The following is a 17,051-nucleotide window of genomic DNA, read 5'->3' on the forward strand; positions in this document are numbered from 1 at the left end:
CCTTCCAAATACTAAAATATTACAATAACGCAACACCAACCCGTATTTGGCAAGTGTGATTGGTGGATTAAGGCCGAAACCCGCATTTAAGAAGCCTCATTGGCCCTGTATTAAAAAGATAACCTGACTATTTATTTATTTGCTATACAATACATAACATAGTATGTATTAAAAAAATAAACACGCTAAAACTCGTGAAATTATTGTAATTTCACCGATCTTTGATAAGTCTATAAAGTTTGAATTAAATCTGTCTGTTTAATATGAGTCAAAATAAGTCTAAAAGATCTTATTTACCAACATACAGGTGAAGCAAAAAAAGCGTGTTTAAAATAATCCTAAATCGCTTCGCTTACCACAGTCATCTACATAAGAAATGCAGCCTGAATGCTAAGCAGTGAGTGCGTACATGATATCCCCTCGCCAATTAACACGCTGCAGTCTCGCGAGAGCTCATCAAGATTGTCGTGTGTTCATCAATGTTAAATAAGTACGTAACTTCAGTAAGGAGTCACTTATCATGTGGGTTTTATGAAAACGAAAGTTCTGAGTGTGTTTGCACTTTTGCACTTGTCTTTGACGCCTACACAAAAACGTAAATAAACAATAATCAGTTTAATGTAAAACACTTTTACATATTTGCATTGAAGTGTTCCGCATGGTTTTGTCCGATTTCAAAACCTCGCTCGTTCGATCGTGGTCGAGCGCTTCCCTATCGTACATTAAAAAAGACCGTGTGTACCGAGCACACGTGTGAGAAGTGAAACTTCTTTGTCAAGATTCAAATAAACGAAAATCCTCGCCTTACCGCATGACGCGACCTTGCAATTTTACTCTCAACGCTCCTAAGATGTTTCACTTCACAAATTCAATGTAGGTACGTTTTTGTTTATTACAAACAAACTAACATGCTACTCAGCCAATTAATCACTTCTGTAAAATGATAACATCAGCGTATGTGTAATATTATGTGCCTATTCATGAGATCAAACTTACGCAAAACTTCTACTCCTTACAATTACTATATTTCGTCCATTTCCACGTCACATTCATTCAATTTACGCTACAAATAGCGTAAGATCTAGTGTTTGTAAACAAGCATGAGTTAACAAAACATCGATGTTCGGTGATTGTTTACAATAATAAAAAGGAGATTAAATATTTAATTTACTAATTTACGAATAAAATCATTGTTTTGAGCTATACATACTGCATTAAAGACGATTAATAAAGTTTGTTTTCCATATCTTCCATGTAGTTACCTACGGACGGATCGTTTACATTTTTATTATAAGACATAAAAATTTGATTTATGCGTATTCGACACAAACGAAGCTGCGTTCTAACGCTAAGAAGAACGCAGCCTAAGAAGAATGATTTTATTTTGAATTTATTTTTAGCCTATAATATTAATAAGAAAATTTGTTTTCATACTACGTTTGAAATAATCTCAAAAACTAAACAATTTTTATATTTCTTTGAACAGTCTCAACTACAATATTCCTAAGCCCTACCTGACAGGCAACCTATTTTTCCATTTACCCTATATTGCCAAAACAAGCGACACCGCGGGCCACAGCTAGCACATACAACAATAAACAGGTATGAATCACGGCTAACTATATAATGTAAATCCAAGAATGCCGTCAGTCGACTTCATTTAAATTCAATATTTATTTCGGCTCCATTCGTATTATAGTTTTAGACTAGTGCACCAGCTCATTCATATAGTAAAAAAAAAAAAACAATATAATATGTTTTAAGAAGTTCTTAAAGAATAATTCGATAAATTTCGATCACGAGGCGTGATTGGAACTCGCGTCTTTCGACTAATTTCCAAAATATAGTTTTAATTAAAACACAAAAAAACACGCTTTAATAAGATGGACTCAATTTTTTTGTTTATCTTGTCTTGATTCATTTAGCTTTTAATAAAATTATACCAGAATAAAATGATCTCTACAGTATTGCTATTCCCACTAATTCGTCCGCTGATGAAGCCGAGCGGCACAGCTAGTGCTACTAATATTATAAATGCGAAAGTGTGTGAGGATGGATCTGTGTATGTATGTATGTTTGTTACTCTTTCACGCAAATGCTACCGAACCGATTACAATGAAATTTAGCACACATATAGTGGGTAACTTGGATTAACACTAAGGATACGTTTTATCCCGGAAATCCCACGGGAACGGGAACTATGGGGGTTTTTCTTTGAAAACGCTGGTGAAGCCGAGCGGCACAGCTAGTATTGATATATAATCTAGATACTAGATTCAACAAGTACCGATAACTTTGAGGGGCTCACTCAAGTGTGGAGACCGAGTGTGAGTAACAAATAAATATGGAATTATTTCATGTATTCTTCCGCGATCGTATTTGATGTCGTGAATAATCTATACATATTATACCTACCTAAATTTTGATAGATGTAATTTTTCGAATGTTTGTCCTGTGAGAGAGAGAGATTCCTAATAATAATTTCACAACATTAAAGCAATACGCATCCAAAAGGTTTCATATAATAGAACCAATTATGTACATCTAATGAAAAACTAACAGACGGACATGACGAAATTAAACACACGTAGTTCCTCAAAAAATACATTAATATTTAAACAGTATGTACCACTGTAAATGCATAATGCCATTGTAATATCGATAATTACTGTGTAATGCACTGCAAGTATTCATACACACTTCCCTCTATGTAGCACTAGCTTGATACTGCGGTTTTATCGCAAGTATTTTCAGGATAGGTAAGGCCTGTCGCGGAAGAATTCGACACAATACCCGCGGCCCCATCATTAATGCGGCTCGACGGAACACAGTGGGGTTTTAGTCGGTAAGAATCCGACATAACCCACATCTCCTTCCCCGGGGGCCGTGGGCATCTTATGCAAGATTTCCCCACTTAAAAAAAAATAGGCAAGGCCTAAGGGTCCGTTCACACAGACCGGCTCAGAGAGGAAATCAGATTCTAATCACGTTGAAAACAGAGTTTTTAATATATTATGTAGTAAAGGTATATTTTTACAAGTGCACTGCTTTTAATCATTAAGAATGTTTGAACGCGCTTGGCGTGAAATATTAAGAGGAAGTGAAAAAATATATTTTGTACAATTAACTATATTAGTATAGACTAGCTGTGCCCTGTGGTTTTACCCGTATTGCTCCGCTCCTGTTGCAGTTGGTCTTAAAGTGATGATATATGTATATATAGCCTATAGCCTTCCTCGACAAATAGGGCTATCTAACACCGAAAGAATTTTTCAAATCGGACCAGTAGTTCCTGAGATTAGCGCGCTCAAACAAACAAACAAAACTCTTCGGCTTTATAATATGAGTACCTATTAGATTAGTAAGAATAGGTACTAAGAGTAATAACATCTAAACCGACATCAATTCTTTAATTGTTTAGCTAAAACAAAATCCTCCGAATACGGTATACTAATTACTAATTAGAAACCAAACATTCCTCCACCAAGGTCATCGACCTGCGCTGTGACCTTGAAAATTCGCATGCCGACACCCAACACCGGGTGACGGAGGAAAGTGGTTGAGCCTGCATCGAGCGACCCGCCATGACTTCGCACGAGTATCACTTCGTAATTACAAGATGATAATATAACGGAATTATAATTCAAAATGTATATATTTTCTAGATTTAGATATTAATAACATGAAGCTGGAGAGTTGGACGTGCTAATATCTAGAACTAGGGGTTAGATTTTAAAAATTATTTCGGTGACAGATAGTTCATTCTTTTTTTTTTTTTTGTAAGGTGTTTCTCAATGTTAGCCAGAAGGGCTTCTACATTTTAACGCGGACGCGGGGGTGAACTGAAGGTTCACCCTGGTAGCGACATGCACAAGGGCGTCCCCCCTTGACGGGGATCTCGAACCTCGGCTTGGGCTGTCGCTTGAGTGGAGGAGGCCAGAAGGGCCCTAATCGGACGGGCGCTCACCCGGGTGGGCGCGGGAACGCGGAACAAGGGACCTCGTCTTCGCCGGCGAAGACGGTGTACGCTTTCTGCTGTGGTGTGTGCGGTGTCGCGGTTTGTTCGACGTTGGGCTTCAATCGCCGAGTCTAGCCGTGCGTTAGCTTTGGTAATATCATCGTCGGAGTCGTCCAAGACATGTCTCGACCGCCTACGACGATGAGTGGGATCGGGTGATAGTTCATTCAACAAGGAAGGCTATATATATCCCTTTCCCGTAATCCCGGAATACCTATTACCACTTCCATCACTATTCCAACTTCCAAGCAAACAACAAACACCACAAATGTCTCAAATTCACGCTCTACACATCAATAAATGTCAATGTTAAACAAACCACAGTGTAATTTATATATACCCACAACAATCCTAATTGAATGCACGTGTCGATTCATACCTCGTGTGTTCATAAGTTTTGAGACGAAATAAAAGTTGCATATCTTTTGTAATATTTAACTTATAATTCTAAAATTTATACAACATATTAAGTCAGTAATAACAAACAATAAACTTTCATTTTTACTCAAAATGTCCACCCTTATTTTTTATACAAGCCCTCAGACGATTTGGCCAGTCATCTATAGCGGCACGAATCTTTTCCAATGGAATTCGCTTTGCCTCTCGGACAAGAGATCGCTTCAGTGACTCCAAGTTTCGGTGGGACTTTCGGCAGGCCCTGAGCTCTAATTCAGTCCATAAAGAATAATCCAGCGGGTTGAGGTCTGGGCTGGAGGAGGGCCATTCGTTCGCCGCAATGAAGGCCGGCAAATTCTCCTTCAACCAAGCTTGGGTGGTTTTTGCCTTATGAGATGGCGCTGAGTCTTGCTGGAAAACCCAATCCTTGTTGTGAAATAAAGTATGAGACAGGGGTTTCACAACAGGCTCTAAAATATCACTTTGATAATTCTTGGCTTTCACCTTGACACCTTGTTGGCAGAAATGCAGCGGAGTGACACCTTCATACGAAACTCCCCACCATACCATCACACTAGCCGGATGATGAGTACGCAAGACATTCCGTGCTGAAGGTGGGACGTCCTTGCTACTTTTGGCATACACTTTATTGTTTTGTCGGTTGAACTTTTCTTCGACAGTAAAGATTTTCTCATCAGTAAAGAGTATTTTCCTCGCATCGTGTCTCCTAAGCAGTATTGGACAACGTTCGCGTCGCAATTTACGAAGGCGGTCGTTTAAAAAGTGAATTTTCCTACGGCTGTACGCCTTTACCTTAAGATCATATTTTAGTATTCTGTTGATTGATACGCGCGAAATGTCAGTCTGCAGTGCGAGTTTTTTCTGAGTGCGACATGGATTTCGGCGAAGTCGCTCTCTGATGATTTTGATATTCGCAGGCGTCCTCACAGAGCGTGGCCGGCCACTTCTTTGGCGATCTTGCAAAGAATTAGTCTCCTTGTATCGTTTGATAGTGTAATACACGAAGTTACGGCTCACACCAAAAATTTTCACCTCATGGAAAATCTCCATTGGTTTTTTCCCCGCCTTAAACAGCGAAATCACGGTCGCACGTAATTCTTTAGTTCCCTCCATCACGAGAAAATTGAAAGAAATGAATTTGAAAATCAAAGGAATTAAAAGTAAACATTCCAAATTCAAAATTGGAAAAAGAAAAAAATATCAGCCAGTGATATTTTATCTTATTTTTTAACTACAAAGTTCGTCTCAAAACTTATGAACACACGAGGTATATTAGTGTTACATAAAACAGCGTCACTTTCCGCTGTCTGTGTCTATATGCTTAGGTCTTGAACACTACGCAACAGATTTTGATGGGGCTTTTGTAATAGAGTGATTCAAGAGGAAGGTTTTAGTATACTTAAAATTGCCGCGAAGCCGTGGGCGGAAAGCTAGTATTATAGGTATAAAACGCAAATGTGGCTGTGATCTTTTGCCGACCGCAGTAGAGCCCAAAACAACAGCCTATGATGTAAGCATCCTCTAAGAAAGGAGTAAGGGCATGGATAAATTTTCCTACAAGAGTATAAAATAGGAGATGAAACTTTGTGCCATGAAATTTAATTTTGTACAGGCGGGCGAAGCTGCCGGCAACAGCTTGTATGTACAATAATAATTAATACATGCCATAGCGTAGTGAATTTTGTATCAGCACTGCATCCGCGCGAAGCCAGGTCGTGCAGTTAGTATATTATAAACATTTAATTATGTCGCGAATACCGATCGACATACCTCCGCAGTGTCCTTTACATAATCGCCTGAGAATGTGACATAGATAAAAAATATTGCGGCCGTTTTTAGATAGACTACCTATGTCATAAAGAAAAACCCTTTTAAGTGTAAACAAAGCAAATGTCTACATAGCTTTGAAAACAAAGAATTATTACCTAGTAGATATTATATCCGATTCATCACACTGAATGACTCTGTACGAAAACAAAAATTGGAATTATAGTTTTCTCTTGATGAAAAAATATTAAAAATATGAAGAAGATTCGGCATTATTTAAAAAGGAAATATCTTTAAATAAAATTTATTGTATTAGTACCTATAGAAAAAAGTATACTTAGATCTTTTTCGACTTGATGACTTATATTTGAGAGAGGAAAGAAACACCGCGCGCGCGGTATGACGTCGTAAGAAAAGTTGGTAATAGGTATTGAAAAATTTATGAATGAAGACTATAAAAGATAATGTAATTATAGGGAAAAATATAAACAAATTGAATCTATACTTGATTCCAGTTAATAGGATTACCAACTAGTCTAGACTAGTCATACATACCTAAACTAAGTACTTGTGCCTTAGTTTCACAAGTAATTAAAATCAAAAGAGATCTAATTGTGTAGTTAAACAGCTTGTAATAACCATTATTAAGAATCCAATTATTGAATATGAAATTGATTCTTTCAAATCTCAATAGTTTTGCTCTAAAAGTACATAATATGTCCTACTAATCCTACTAATATCCTACTAATCCTATATTATCCTACTAATATTATAAATGCAAAAGTTTGTGAGGATGGATGTGTGTGTGTTTGATACTCTTTCACGCAAATACTACCGAACCGATTACAATGAAATTAAGCACACATAATAGAGGGTTACTTGTCTTAACACATAGGATAGGTTTTATCCCGGAAACCCCACGGGAACAGGAACTATGCGGCTTTACTTTGAAAACACGGGCGAAGCCGCGGGCGGAAAGCAAGTATTACATAATGTTAATAAATTGTACAACCTTCTACTCAATTCTCAAATTATTACCAGGTTACCAACACTAACTTGAGAATTTGTTTGTGTTTTTAATATGTTTATTTTTTCATAAGTAAACATTACTGTATATTATTGCAATAATATAGATAAAGATAACGCTATTCCTGATAGAATGCTATGAAAATGTGTAAAACAGAGAAAAGATAAGCCACAATCTGTTATCTCAAGTCTTATCTAAAGAGTATATTATGTGGTATGTTTTCTTTACTTCTTGTTACCAGTTTAAGGCATAGTTTTTGTTTCATATTTTTGCTATTTATATTAAACTAGTGGTAGGCCCTAGCTTTGCCTGTAGTACAAATATAAGCTACTAGCTTACCACCCGCGGCTTCGCCCGCTTTGTCTAAAACCTAATAAATTTTATACTAAAACCTTCCTCTTGAATCACTCTATCTATTGAAAAAAACTGCATCAAAATCCGTTGCGTAGTTTTAAAGATTTAAGCATACAAAGGGACATAGGGACAGAGAAGCCAATTTGTTTTATACTATGTAGTGATAGTGAAGCTGAAGATGTATGAAACTAAATAAATAATATAGATTTAGCATTTAACACTAGTAAGCAGTACTTAACATTTTCTATGCTTCTAAGGCCTAAATAGAGAGACAGTACATTATTTGCAGGGTCAGCTTGATAATGAATGAATCTCATTGAAACTACTTAAAGCCTGTGTTTATTACATGAATAACTATTATAAATTTTAGCATAGTAACAACCTTGATTGAAACATCAAAACTCAAACATTTATTTATTCAATTAGTCTTCATGTAGAACCTGTTATGACTGCTCATGTTATTTGGCAAGTTTTTTCATATATAAAGAGATGTTCTCTTTGCTTCAAATCTATACATATAATAAATCTGTAGAAGGGTCAATTCTGTACATTGAAAATATTGAAAAAATAAATAGCAGGGGGTGTTACTGGATAGATACCAAACCCAAATATGTGATTAAAAAATTTTTTGTCTGTCTGTCTGTATGTGAAGGCATCACGTGAAAACTAACGGTTAGATTTCAATGAAACTTGGTATAAGTATACCTTATTATCCTGGGCATAAAATAGGAAAAAAAAATCTTAATTTTTCCGCGTGGACGGAGTCGCGGGCGGAAGCTAGTCCTAACTATAATACTGTTAATGCGAAAGTGACTCTGTCTGTTTCTTCTTCATGCCTCATCCACTGAACCAATTAGGATAAAATTTGGTACATAGATAGCTTGAGAGTGGACATAGGATAGGTTTTATCGCCAAAATCACACATGAGTGGGACCTATTCAAATTTCTCTTGACCATGCCATTGGCGGAAAGCTATTAAGTGAATAATAGAAAAATAAACTATAACAGTTTGTATATGACAGAAGTTTTTCCTAATAACATGCAATTTAAGCAACGGAAGCTAACAATGATATATGTAAACAATGTTACCACAAAACATAATTAATTTTCCTTGAAAGGATATGAGTATATGTTTTAAATTAAATTATGACATAATTTGGAACCAAATCATTGAAATGTGTTAATCTGGGACATCTATATACATATACTAGTGGTCCGGCCCGGCTTCGCCCGTGGTACCTACATGTTTAAACTATCCTATCTCTCAAGTTGGATCGAACTGCACATGGTGTGCGAATTTTATTATAATCGGTTAAGTGGTTTAGGAGTCCATTGAGGACAAACATTGTGACACGAGATTTATATATATTAAGATATAAAAATGAAACCCATTTCGCGCTGTCACAGCATCACGTGTGAACAGGTGGAATTCTTTTTTTGGTTAAATATTTGAAACAATGTCCCCGAATTTTATTGTTTAGAGTTGTAAAATAGGTAGACGGTAGTGACTTTTCATAACAAACTGCTTTTCTTTTCCAACTAAAATGCGTAGTTTTTGTGAAAATCGAAAATGAAAATAATTTTTTTAAGGTTATTTTTGTACTAAAAACGACACTTTTATACCATTATCGTATCAAAACTTCTAATAATCTCGCACACAGGCAATATTTTTAAATAGATTGGCGGATTATTAATTTATATATATATATATAACAATTTCTAAAATTATATTAACTACCTGAAAAGGTATATAGCCAAAAATTTAAGTTTGTATTTACCACGTATTTACGACTGACGACATGCCATAGATAATAAATGTTATATGACGCGTTCACGATTCTAAATATTAAACATAATTAGAAATTGATTTTTAAAATGAATTTGTCAAAAATAATTTTAACTTAGAAAGCATTTGATAATAAAAATAATTTTACGATACATAAATAAAATACAAACAAGTTGTTTAAACCAAAGTAGTTTTTTTTTTGTTTGAGTGGGAATCGCCCTAAAGTCGCTTCTGGCACTCGCCGGCCGCTGCCGCGGCACGCTCGCTTCGCTCGCTCGGCTCGTGCGGCAGTTCAAGAGTTAACCTAACACGCTCGTCGCTTCGCTCCTCGCTACCTATTTGAATACTAAAAAAAGTAATAGTTAATCGTTTTTAAAAACTGAAGCAAAGTGAGATATAAAAATAACATTAAAATGTATCATTTATACTCTATGATAAGCTAGTATATTTGTATTGCTAATCTGTGATCTGCGTCATATTAACTAATCTGTGGCTTGTTGAAAATACAAATTATTGGAACGATTTTTGGCTATAATAAATAGTTAAAATAATATTTTAACAAAAAAAATTGTAATATGTAAATAAAGTAATAGGTACATGAATATATTTAAAAATAATGCGTGTGAGTGGGATATTTAGACATTTTGATACTATAATGGCTTAAGATTTTACTTAAAGTTGCGTTTTTAGTACAAAAATAACTTTGAAAAATATCATTTTCAATTTCGATTTTCACAAAAACTACGCATTTTAGTTGGAAAAGAAAAGCAGTTTGTTAAGAAAATCCACTACCAGCTATCGACTAAACAGCAAAAAATAATGAAATTCGGGGACATCGAATCAAATATGCAGCCCTTTTTTTTAATATATTCCTTGAAGTAAGAGGATGGTTCTTATGTAGAGAAAATGTAAATATGTACCACCGGGGCCGACAGCTATACAATACAATATCTTTGGAACATTTTTCATGGTACTTTGGTTACGGTATATCTATAGCCTACACCCTTCTATAATAAATAAGCTATATAACATCCTTAATTCAGTAATTCCTGACTTCTTCTTCTTCTCAAGCCTTAATTCACCCATAGTCGGGTATAGGCCTCCTCATGTTTTTTTCCATTCTTTTCGGTCTTTGGCCAGACGCATCCAAGATTTACCCGCTGTTTTAGAAATATCGTCGGACCACCATGCTTTCGGTTTGCCTGGCTTACGTCTACAACTCCGTGGTCTCCATTCCGCCACTTTCAACGCCCATCGCCCGTCGCTCCTTCGGCACATGTGGCCTGCCCATCTCCACTTGAGTTGGCATACTTTGAGAACAATATCAGTAACCTTTGTACGTTTTCTGATAGTTCTATTTGGTATGTGAATGTGAATTCCTGACTATAACACATTTATCATGACAAACTCTGGATTTTTTGGATTTTTTTGTCATTATCAGATGTTTTATCTATGCTAATATTTATTATATATTAGCATATAGTATACGTATATATTTACGAAATATTTATTTTTTAAAGCAAAAATCATACAAACACAAAATTCAACAATAAACATGAAAAATATTAATAAATTGATGACACATAAAACAAATCTTGTTCACACTGCCATTTCGTTAATTAGCACAATAAATGTCACCAAACGTGTTCTAATACTAGATAAATAGTATAAATAACATCTATTGGCTCTAATTAATCAAAATACCAGCACAAACTACCTATTTCACGCCAGTGCAAAGAATGTGTTGAGTAAACATGGAATTTAAGATTTGGGCGCATTCGAGATCATTTAAAGTCAATCCACATAGGAGAGTCAAAAGTGAAAACATAGGTACGAACGGTAGAGAAATTTGCAGAGGCCGACCGCCTCTAATTCAATTAGTGGTGCCGACAGTCTGGCGACAAATATTTGAACAACAACGTATGTACTAGGATGGCTCGAGAATGAGGAACTCAATGGAAATTAAAGATATGCAACCTCCGTGGTAAATCGCGTCCTCGGTAAAAAACCAGTCTCATCTGAGTCACCTACTGAACTAAAGAACGCAGTTTCCGGTCCCTATGATAAATATCTAACAACAAAATCGACACATAACATCTCTCTTCAAATTAATTAAAGTCTAAACAGTACCTAATTTAATTATAAATTGACTCAAATTATTTGATGAGTGAAAGGATACATACCTTGTAGAAACTTGACGAAAACGATGATATGTAATTCCAAATTGCACGATATAATTAGTTTGGCACAATCACTTTACAATATAGTTCACAAACAGTACTCGCACATAAAATTTTTCAAAACCACGATTATTTTTATCAGTCTACAGTATGCGGCGGATGTAGGTAATCACTATCCCGTGAAAGACGCCATTTTGATTTCGTCAACTAACGTCTGTCATAGACAAATTATAGATAGAAAATATTTAGATTTACACACAAAATGAATTAAATAATATGAATCATAAAAATAAACATTTTCCACGTTTGTTTTTAAATTCTGTTAAATAATGTAATGAGAAAAAGTAATAATGTTACTTGTATTTTCCTTTTCATAAACCATTTTTTGTAAAGGTCCACTCGTCACTATTTAATACGCCTAGCCTGCAGCACCTTCGGCACGTGTGTGTGTTTATAGAAACATCGCCACAGTCACTTTTACAATTTAACGTTATTATTTATGTAGAGAAGATGTAAAGTAGCGCTTCTTGCCCCAAGGTCTCCAAATAAAAGCCTTATTTCTTTAATACTTTTTACAAATCACACTACTGCACTACTGACTCTAATTTAATTTATTATAAAGTAAAAAGCGTCGGGGAAACAATGAGGACATAATATTATACTACTCATACAAAAAGCTTTGATCAGCGTACTGCATAATATGTGTGTCCCTACAAGAATACTAGCTTTCCACCCGCAGCTACGCCCGCGCAGTCAAAGAAAACCCGCATATAGTTCCCGTTCCCGTGGGATTTCCGCGATAAAACCTATCCTATTTCCCGGGGTAAAAAGTAGCCTATGTCCTTTCTCAGGTATCAAAAAATCTCTATACCAAATTTCGTGCAAATTGGTTCAGTAGTTAAGGCGTGATTGAGTAACAGACAGACAGACAGAGTTACTTTCGCATTTATATAAGCATTTATAATATAAGTATGGATGAATTTTTCTAAGAATAATTAATTTATTACGTTTCATATGTATTAAAACAGTTCCAACACTAGATCTAGTATTATACCTTCTTTTTTTTAATTTCGTTCTAGGTTTAAGTGAAAACTAATTTTTCCAAGTTATAAATACGAAATAAACTTAAAAGTGTGGAGGTGGTGTGGAGTGTTTCAATAGTATGAACTTAGAGTATATATTACAATAGTATAGAGCGAGTGTATTGCACAAATTGCCTAGTGCGGATCGTAGGCAGATGAGCTATAGATACTATATAGATGTGTGTGTGACAAATAGGGATGGGTAGGTATCAATTGCGTGTTGAACTATCGATAAGTTATGTAAATAAATATGTATCATAAGTAATTTTTATGTTCATTAAGTTATTAAAGGAAAAATATATGAATAAAGTATAAACATGTAATTTTTTTATTTGTTTACCAACTGAATAAAGTTTGTTTATTCCATTTGAATATTAAATATTATATAAGAAATTTTCTTGTATTAATTATAAGTACTTTAAAAAAATATGTTTAATTGGAATATCAGAAAAACGTGAGTACTTTTTAAATAATAAAGTTAATAAAATAAAAGATCGGGCTTAGTTCTGTTTCTTTAATAATAAATCAAACAATAATAATTATGTTTTAAAAATGGTAAAAAATATTAAGGAATAATTCATAATTTAAAATGATAATATAATAAATAATATTAATAATTTTTTTATTTAATTTTATCCATTCTACTATCAAAATCTTCAAAATCAATTTAGCGGTTCAGAAAATATATCGTAACATTACATACTTTACATTTACACTATAATACATTCGCATTCATAATATTAGAAAGTGTATCATACAAAACACACCACAAATTTATTTATAATACATTTTTAAAAGAGTTTTAATTGTAAAGTTGAATAAATAATTTGTTAAAATATAGTTCTTCTAGTAAACTTTATATCGAGTACAGCGTTGGTCAGGTCACATCACTACGATCACGTGACGGCAGTGAGGCGCGCGAGCGAGCCTGCGCGTGTCCGCCTCCCACCTTCCCTTCACCCCCGCGATGCTAGATTTATTTTCATAAAAATAAGTATAACAATCGACTTACTGATGAAATGTGATAGTGGATTTCAATTTTGTGTATTTTCTAGTATCGTTTTTGCAAGATAGAACTGCACATTTCACCATGTTTATTCGTAAATATGAAAAAAATCCAGAGCAACGCACTTCGTGAGCACTCAACCACGACTGCGAGCGCCAAAGCGAGCGCTCGCGGCGGGAGCGTCGTGTTGTTCCCACCTGTGCCTACTGTTCCCACTTGGTTGTTCGCACTCTATAGATAGTATATATACTCTAAGAGTATGAAGCTTTCCTTCATAATTTACATGGATAAATAAGATCATCATTGATTCGTTACTTCTTGATTTAATTCTGCACCTGTTATTCTCAAAAGAACACAAAAACAAAGAAAAAACTATTGGTATATTATAGGAAAACTTAGAGAAATTATTGTATCACAACTTGGTTTCAACTATGTATATTTATAAATGTGATATTACGAATTTATCACTAATAGCAATTACAAATTATTAAAAAATTATGTAAACGACGCAATGGCGACTTTTGTGAACAGTGAAATCAGAAAATAAACAATTTGCCTCAATTTGCTTGCAACTTAAAAAGTTGTCTTTGTTTTTCTTAGTATATGAAACAATTTGTAAAGTCTGTGGTGTACACAATAATAATGAATGGCGTATGTGGCAACATCAATATTTTGGATTGTCAAAAGCACAGGTCAAAAGTCTCAAAGCAGCTGTACCTACTCTACGTGTTTTCATCGAGTATTTTTGTTTAATTATGTCCATGTACAGTGGTTAACGAGTAAATGTGATAAAATGTCTAGCCGCCGTTCTATGCTCGGGTCGGCTTTGGATTCTCTGCCGGCCCCAACGGATCCTCTACGCGAATTATTCGAGGCTTGCAAAACTGGCGATGCGAGTCGTGTAAAAAAGTTAGTGAATTCGCAAACTGTGAATGCAAGGGACACCGCTGGTCGTAAATCTACACCCCTACACTTTGCTGCGGGTATGTTTAACAGTATTAAGTTTAATATGTGTGACAAATTGGTATCACTCGTTGAAAACAATAGAGTGAAAGGATTGTGTTTTTAAAATTGCATAATTGTTTCACGCTCGGTGATTCTGGTCGTGATTTATCTCAATTCGTGTTTCCTTATTGTCAATAAGTCATAAATTTGTCGCTTATTGTGATTTCCAGTTAGCTGAAACATTTAATTCAATTTGTTATCAAATTTGTATGGCTGCTCTAAATATGATATAAAACGCAAACTCAAGTATTAAGGTCATTGACGAATGCGAAATAAGTGCTAGTTCTGATTGTTACACAAGTTAAAGGTCTTCCAAGTAATTAATCTTTGTATATTTATTAATCTATGCAAGTGAATTCATGCTGAAGTATTACAATAGCTAAAAAAATTATAATGTTGTTTTATATTTACAAAGAATATTGACAGTAATTTAAGACCCACATTGCCAGTTAAATGTAATTCATTTGTATAATATTTATAGTAGTTTTGAAATTATTTTGTTAAATACATATAAATTTTATTTACTTTAATAGAATACAATGGAAAAAGGCATTACTTTTGTCTTATCAGCAACACAACAAGACATAATACATAGACAAAAGTATAATTAGTTACATTACCTGCATGTTCAAAGGAAATTCCCACAGGAAAGAAAAACATTTCCTTCCTGTGGGCTATATACCAGTAGCCTATATATATCATGCTCTAGCTTTTTTTAACTATTTCCAAACATAATAAAATGCAACATACAAAAAACAAATGCATTCATAATATTGGTAAGGATAGTATGAATTTTTAATGTGTCATGAACTGGGTCAGCTCTCATAGGCCCTAACTCTGCCCATCTCAATAGGTGGTAGTGATTATGCAGTGACACCTTGCTCTGAATCTGCGCAAGCTAAATTATTTTGCTACAGAGCATATTATTATATATATACAACTTTATAACATCATAATATTTAGTACATATACTTAGTAGTAATTTCTTTTAGAATTTTAACTGACAAATTGCATACCAACATCAGTGCCTTTCAAATTGTAAACCTCCTTGATTGAAAGAATAACACATTCCGTTACATATTTACTCTATAACATTATAAATAAAATACATAACTTCAGGGTATGGTCGTCGCGAAGTCGTAGAGATCCTAATCGCCGGTGGGGCTGCGTTACAAGCGCGTGACGAAGGAGGCCTGCAACCGCTACACAATGCGTGCTCCTTCGGTCACGCGGACGTGGTCAGGGCTCTGCTGGCGGCCGGGGCTCCGCCGGCGGCTAGAGATAATTGGGGATACACGCCGTTGCATGAAGCAGCCGCTAAGGGCAAGATCGATGTTTGCATTGGTAAGCATTTTTTAATTAATATTTAATAACATTATATAACTTAAACAAATTTTCGTCAAACTGTAAAACAGTTTGTTGCCGATGCGCTCCTATGATAAAACTTAAGTTTATTTACTGTACCATACTTGTTATATATTTATTAATTACTAGCGGTCCCGATTAATTACCCGTGGTACATATTCAAGTTAACTCAACATAAGAACCATCCTCGTACTTCAAGGAATATAATAAAAAAAGAATTAAAGAAATCGGTTCAGCTGTTCTAAAGTTATGCGCTTACCAACACATTTTAGGATTCATTTTTATATTATAGATTATACTATCGGATTTGCTACTCTCGTATTAATTTCTTATTATAAATAAATTTTAAATACCTTAAATTGCTTCTCTTAATAATCTCTTATTTAAAACATGAATTATTACAAATATATATTAAATTGTACATTGTAATATTAAATGGTGTGGTACAATAAAACATTAAATAATCTTCTTATAATATATATATAAATCTCGTGCACAATGTTTGTCCTCAATGGACTCCTAAACCACTTAACCGATTATAATAAAATTCGCACACCATGTGCAGTTCGATCCAACTTGAGAGATAGGATAGTTTAAACATGTAGGTACCACGGGCGAAGCCGGGGCGGACCACTAGTAATAAATAAATAATATTATTATGAAAACATAAAACCTGACTGCTTATTTATGTAGCATTTGTTAATACCACTAATACATTATGTAGATAGAAACAACACCAAAATCAGTTCAGTGGTTTGGGCTGTAAGGCGTGCCAAAGAAGTGTACATACAAACATACACTCGAAAATAAAACATACACATTTCACCAGAACACATTCACTTATCTAGATAATGTTAATATCTATGTCAAATATAATCAAATCCATTAGTCGATAATTTCTAATGATATTACGAAATTGTTATGTTAGATTATCTAATAAATTCTAATTATGTGTATCAATGAATATTGAGTATATTCATATTATGCATGTCAATATAATGTGTAATACACATTACTATTCCTCAGGGGAAAATGGGGACTGTA

At 34.5% G+C, this 17,051-nt stretch overlaps 3 protein-coding genes and 1 long non-coding RNA gene across 5 annotated transcripts in view; 2 read left to right on the plus strand and 2 right to left on the minus strand.

Moving 5' to 3' along the window:
• LOC123702356 (serine/threonine-protein kinase 10-like) overlaps positions 1-11,746 on the minus strand; it is a 52,022-nt gene extending 40,276 nt beyond the window's left edge. For both annotated transcript variants that reach the window (XM_045650092.1, XM_045650091.1), the window contains exon 1: positions 11,553-11,746. The gene's annotated coding sequence lies outside the window, so the exon portion shown is untranslated. The remainder of the gene's footprint in view (positions 1-11,552) is intronic.
• On the minus strand, positions 4,400-5,664 carry LOC123702363 (histone-lysine N-methyltransferase SETMAR-like). Its single transcript, XM_045650103.1, has one exon. The coding sequence runs from the start codon at positions 5,546-5,548 to the stop codon at positions 4,520-4,522; it is 1,029 nt and encodes a 342-aa protein (XP_045506059.1). The 5' UTR covers positions 5,549-5,664; the 3' UTR covers positions 4,400-4,519.
• On the plus strand, positions 9,942-10,223 carry LOC123702380. The gene is made up of 2 exons (XR_006752864.1): positions 9,942-9,991; positions 10,124-10,223. It is a non-coding gene; the product is annotated as an uncharacterized LOC123702380 (long non-coding RNA).
• Positions 11,747-14,339: 2,593 nt separating the features above from the next.
• The window catches only part of LOC123702374 (poly [ADP-ribose] polymerase tankyrase), a 39,234-nt gene continuing 36,522 nt past the window's right edge, over positions 14,340-17,051 (plus strand). Inside the window, exons 1-2 of the mRNA XM_045650116.1 lie at positions 14,340-14,620; positions 15,762-15,986. Of these exons, the coding sequence (XP_045506072.1) occupies positions 14,431-14,620; positions 15,762-15,986 (415 nt within the window). The 5' untranslated portion in view covers positions 14,340-14,430. The remainder of the gene's footprint in view (positions 14,621-15,761; positions 15,987-17,051) is intronic.

Source organism: Colias croceus, chromosome 23, assembly GCF_905220415.1.
Source record: "Colias croceus chromosome 23, ilColCroc2.1".
Taxonomy (NCBI): Eukaryota; Metazoa; Arthropoda; class Insecta; order Lepidoptera; family Pieridae; genus Colias; species Colias croceus.

Coding starts and splice junctions, on each gene's coding strand:
- LOC123702363 (XM_045650103.1), bottom strand. CDS start 5,548: ATGGAGGGAACTAAAGAATTACGTGCGACCGTGATTTCGCTGTTTAAG.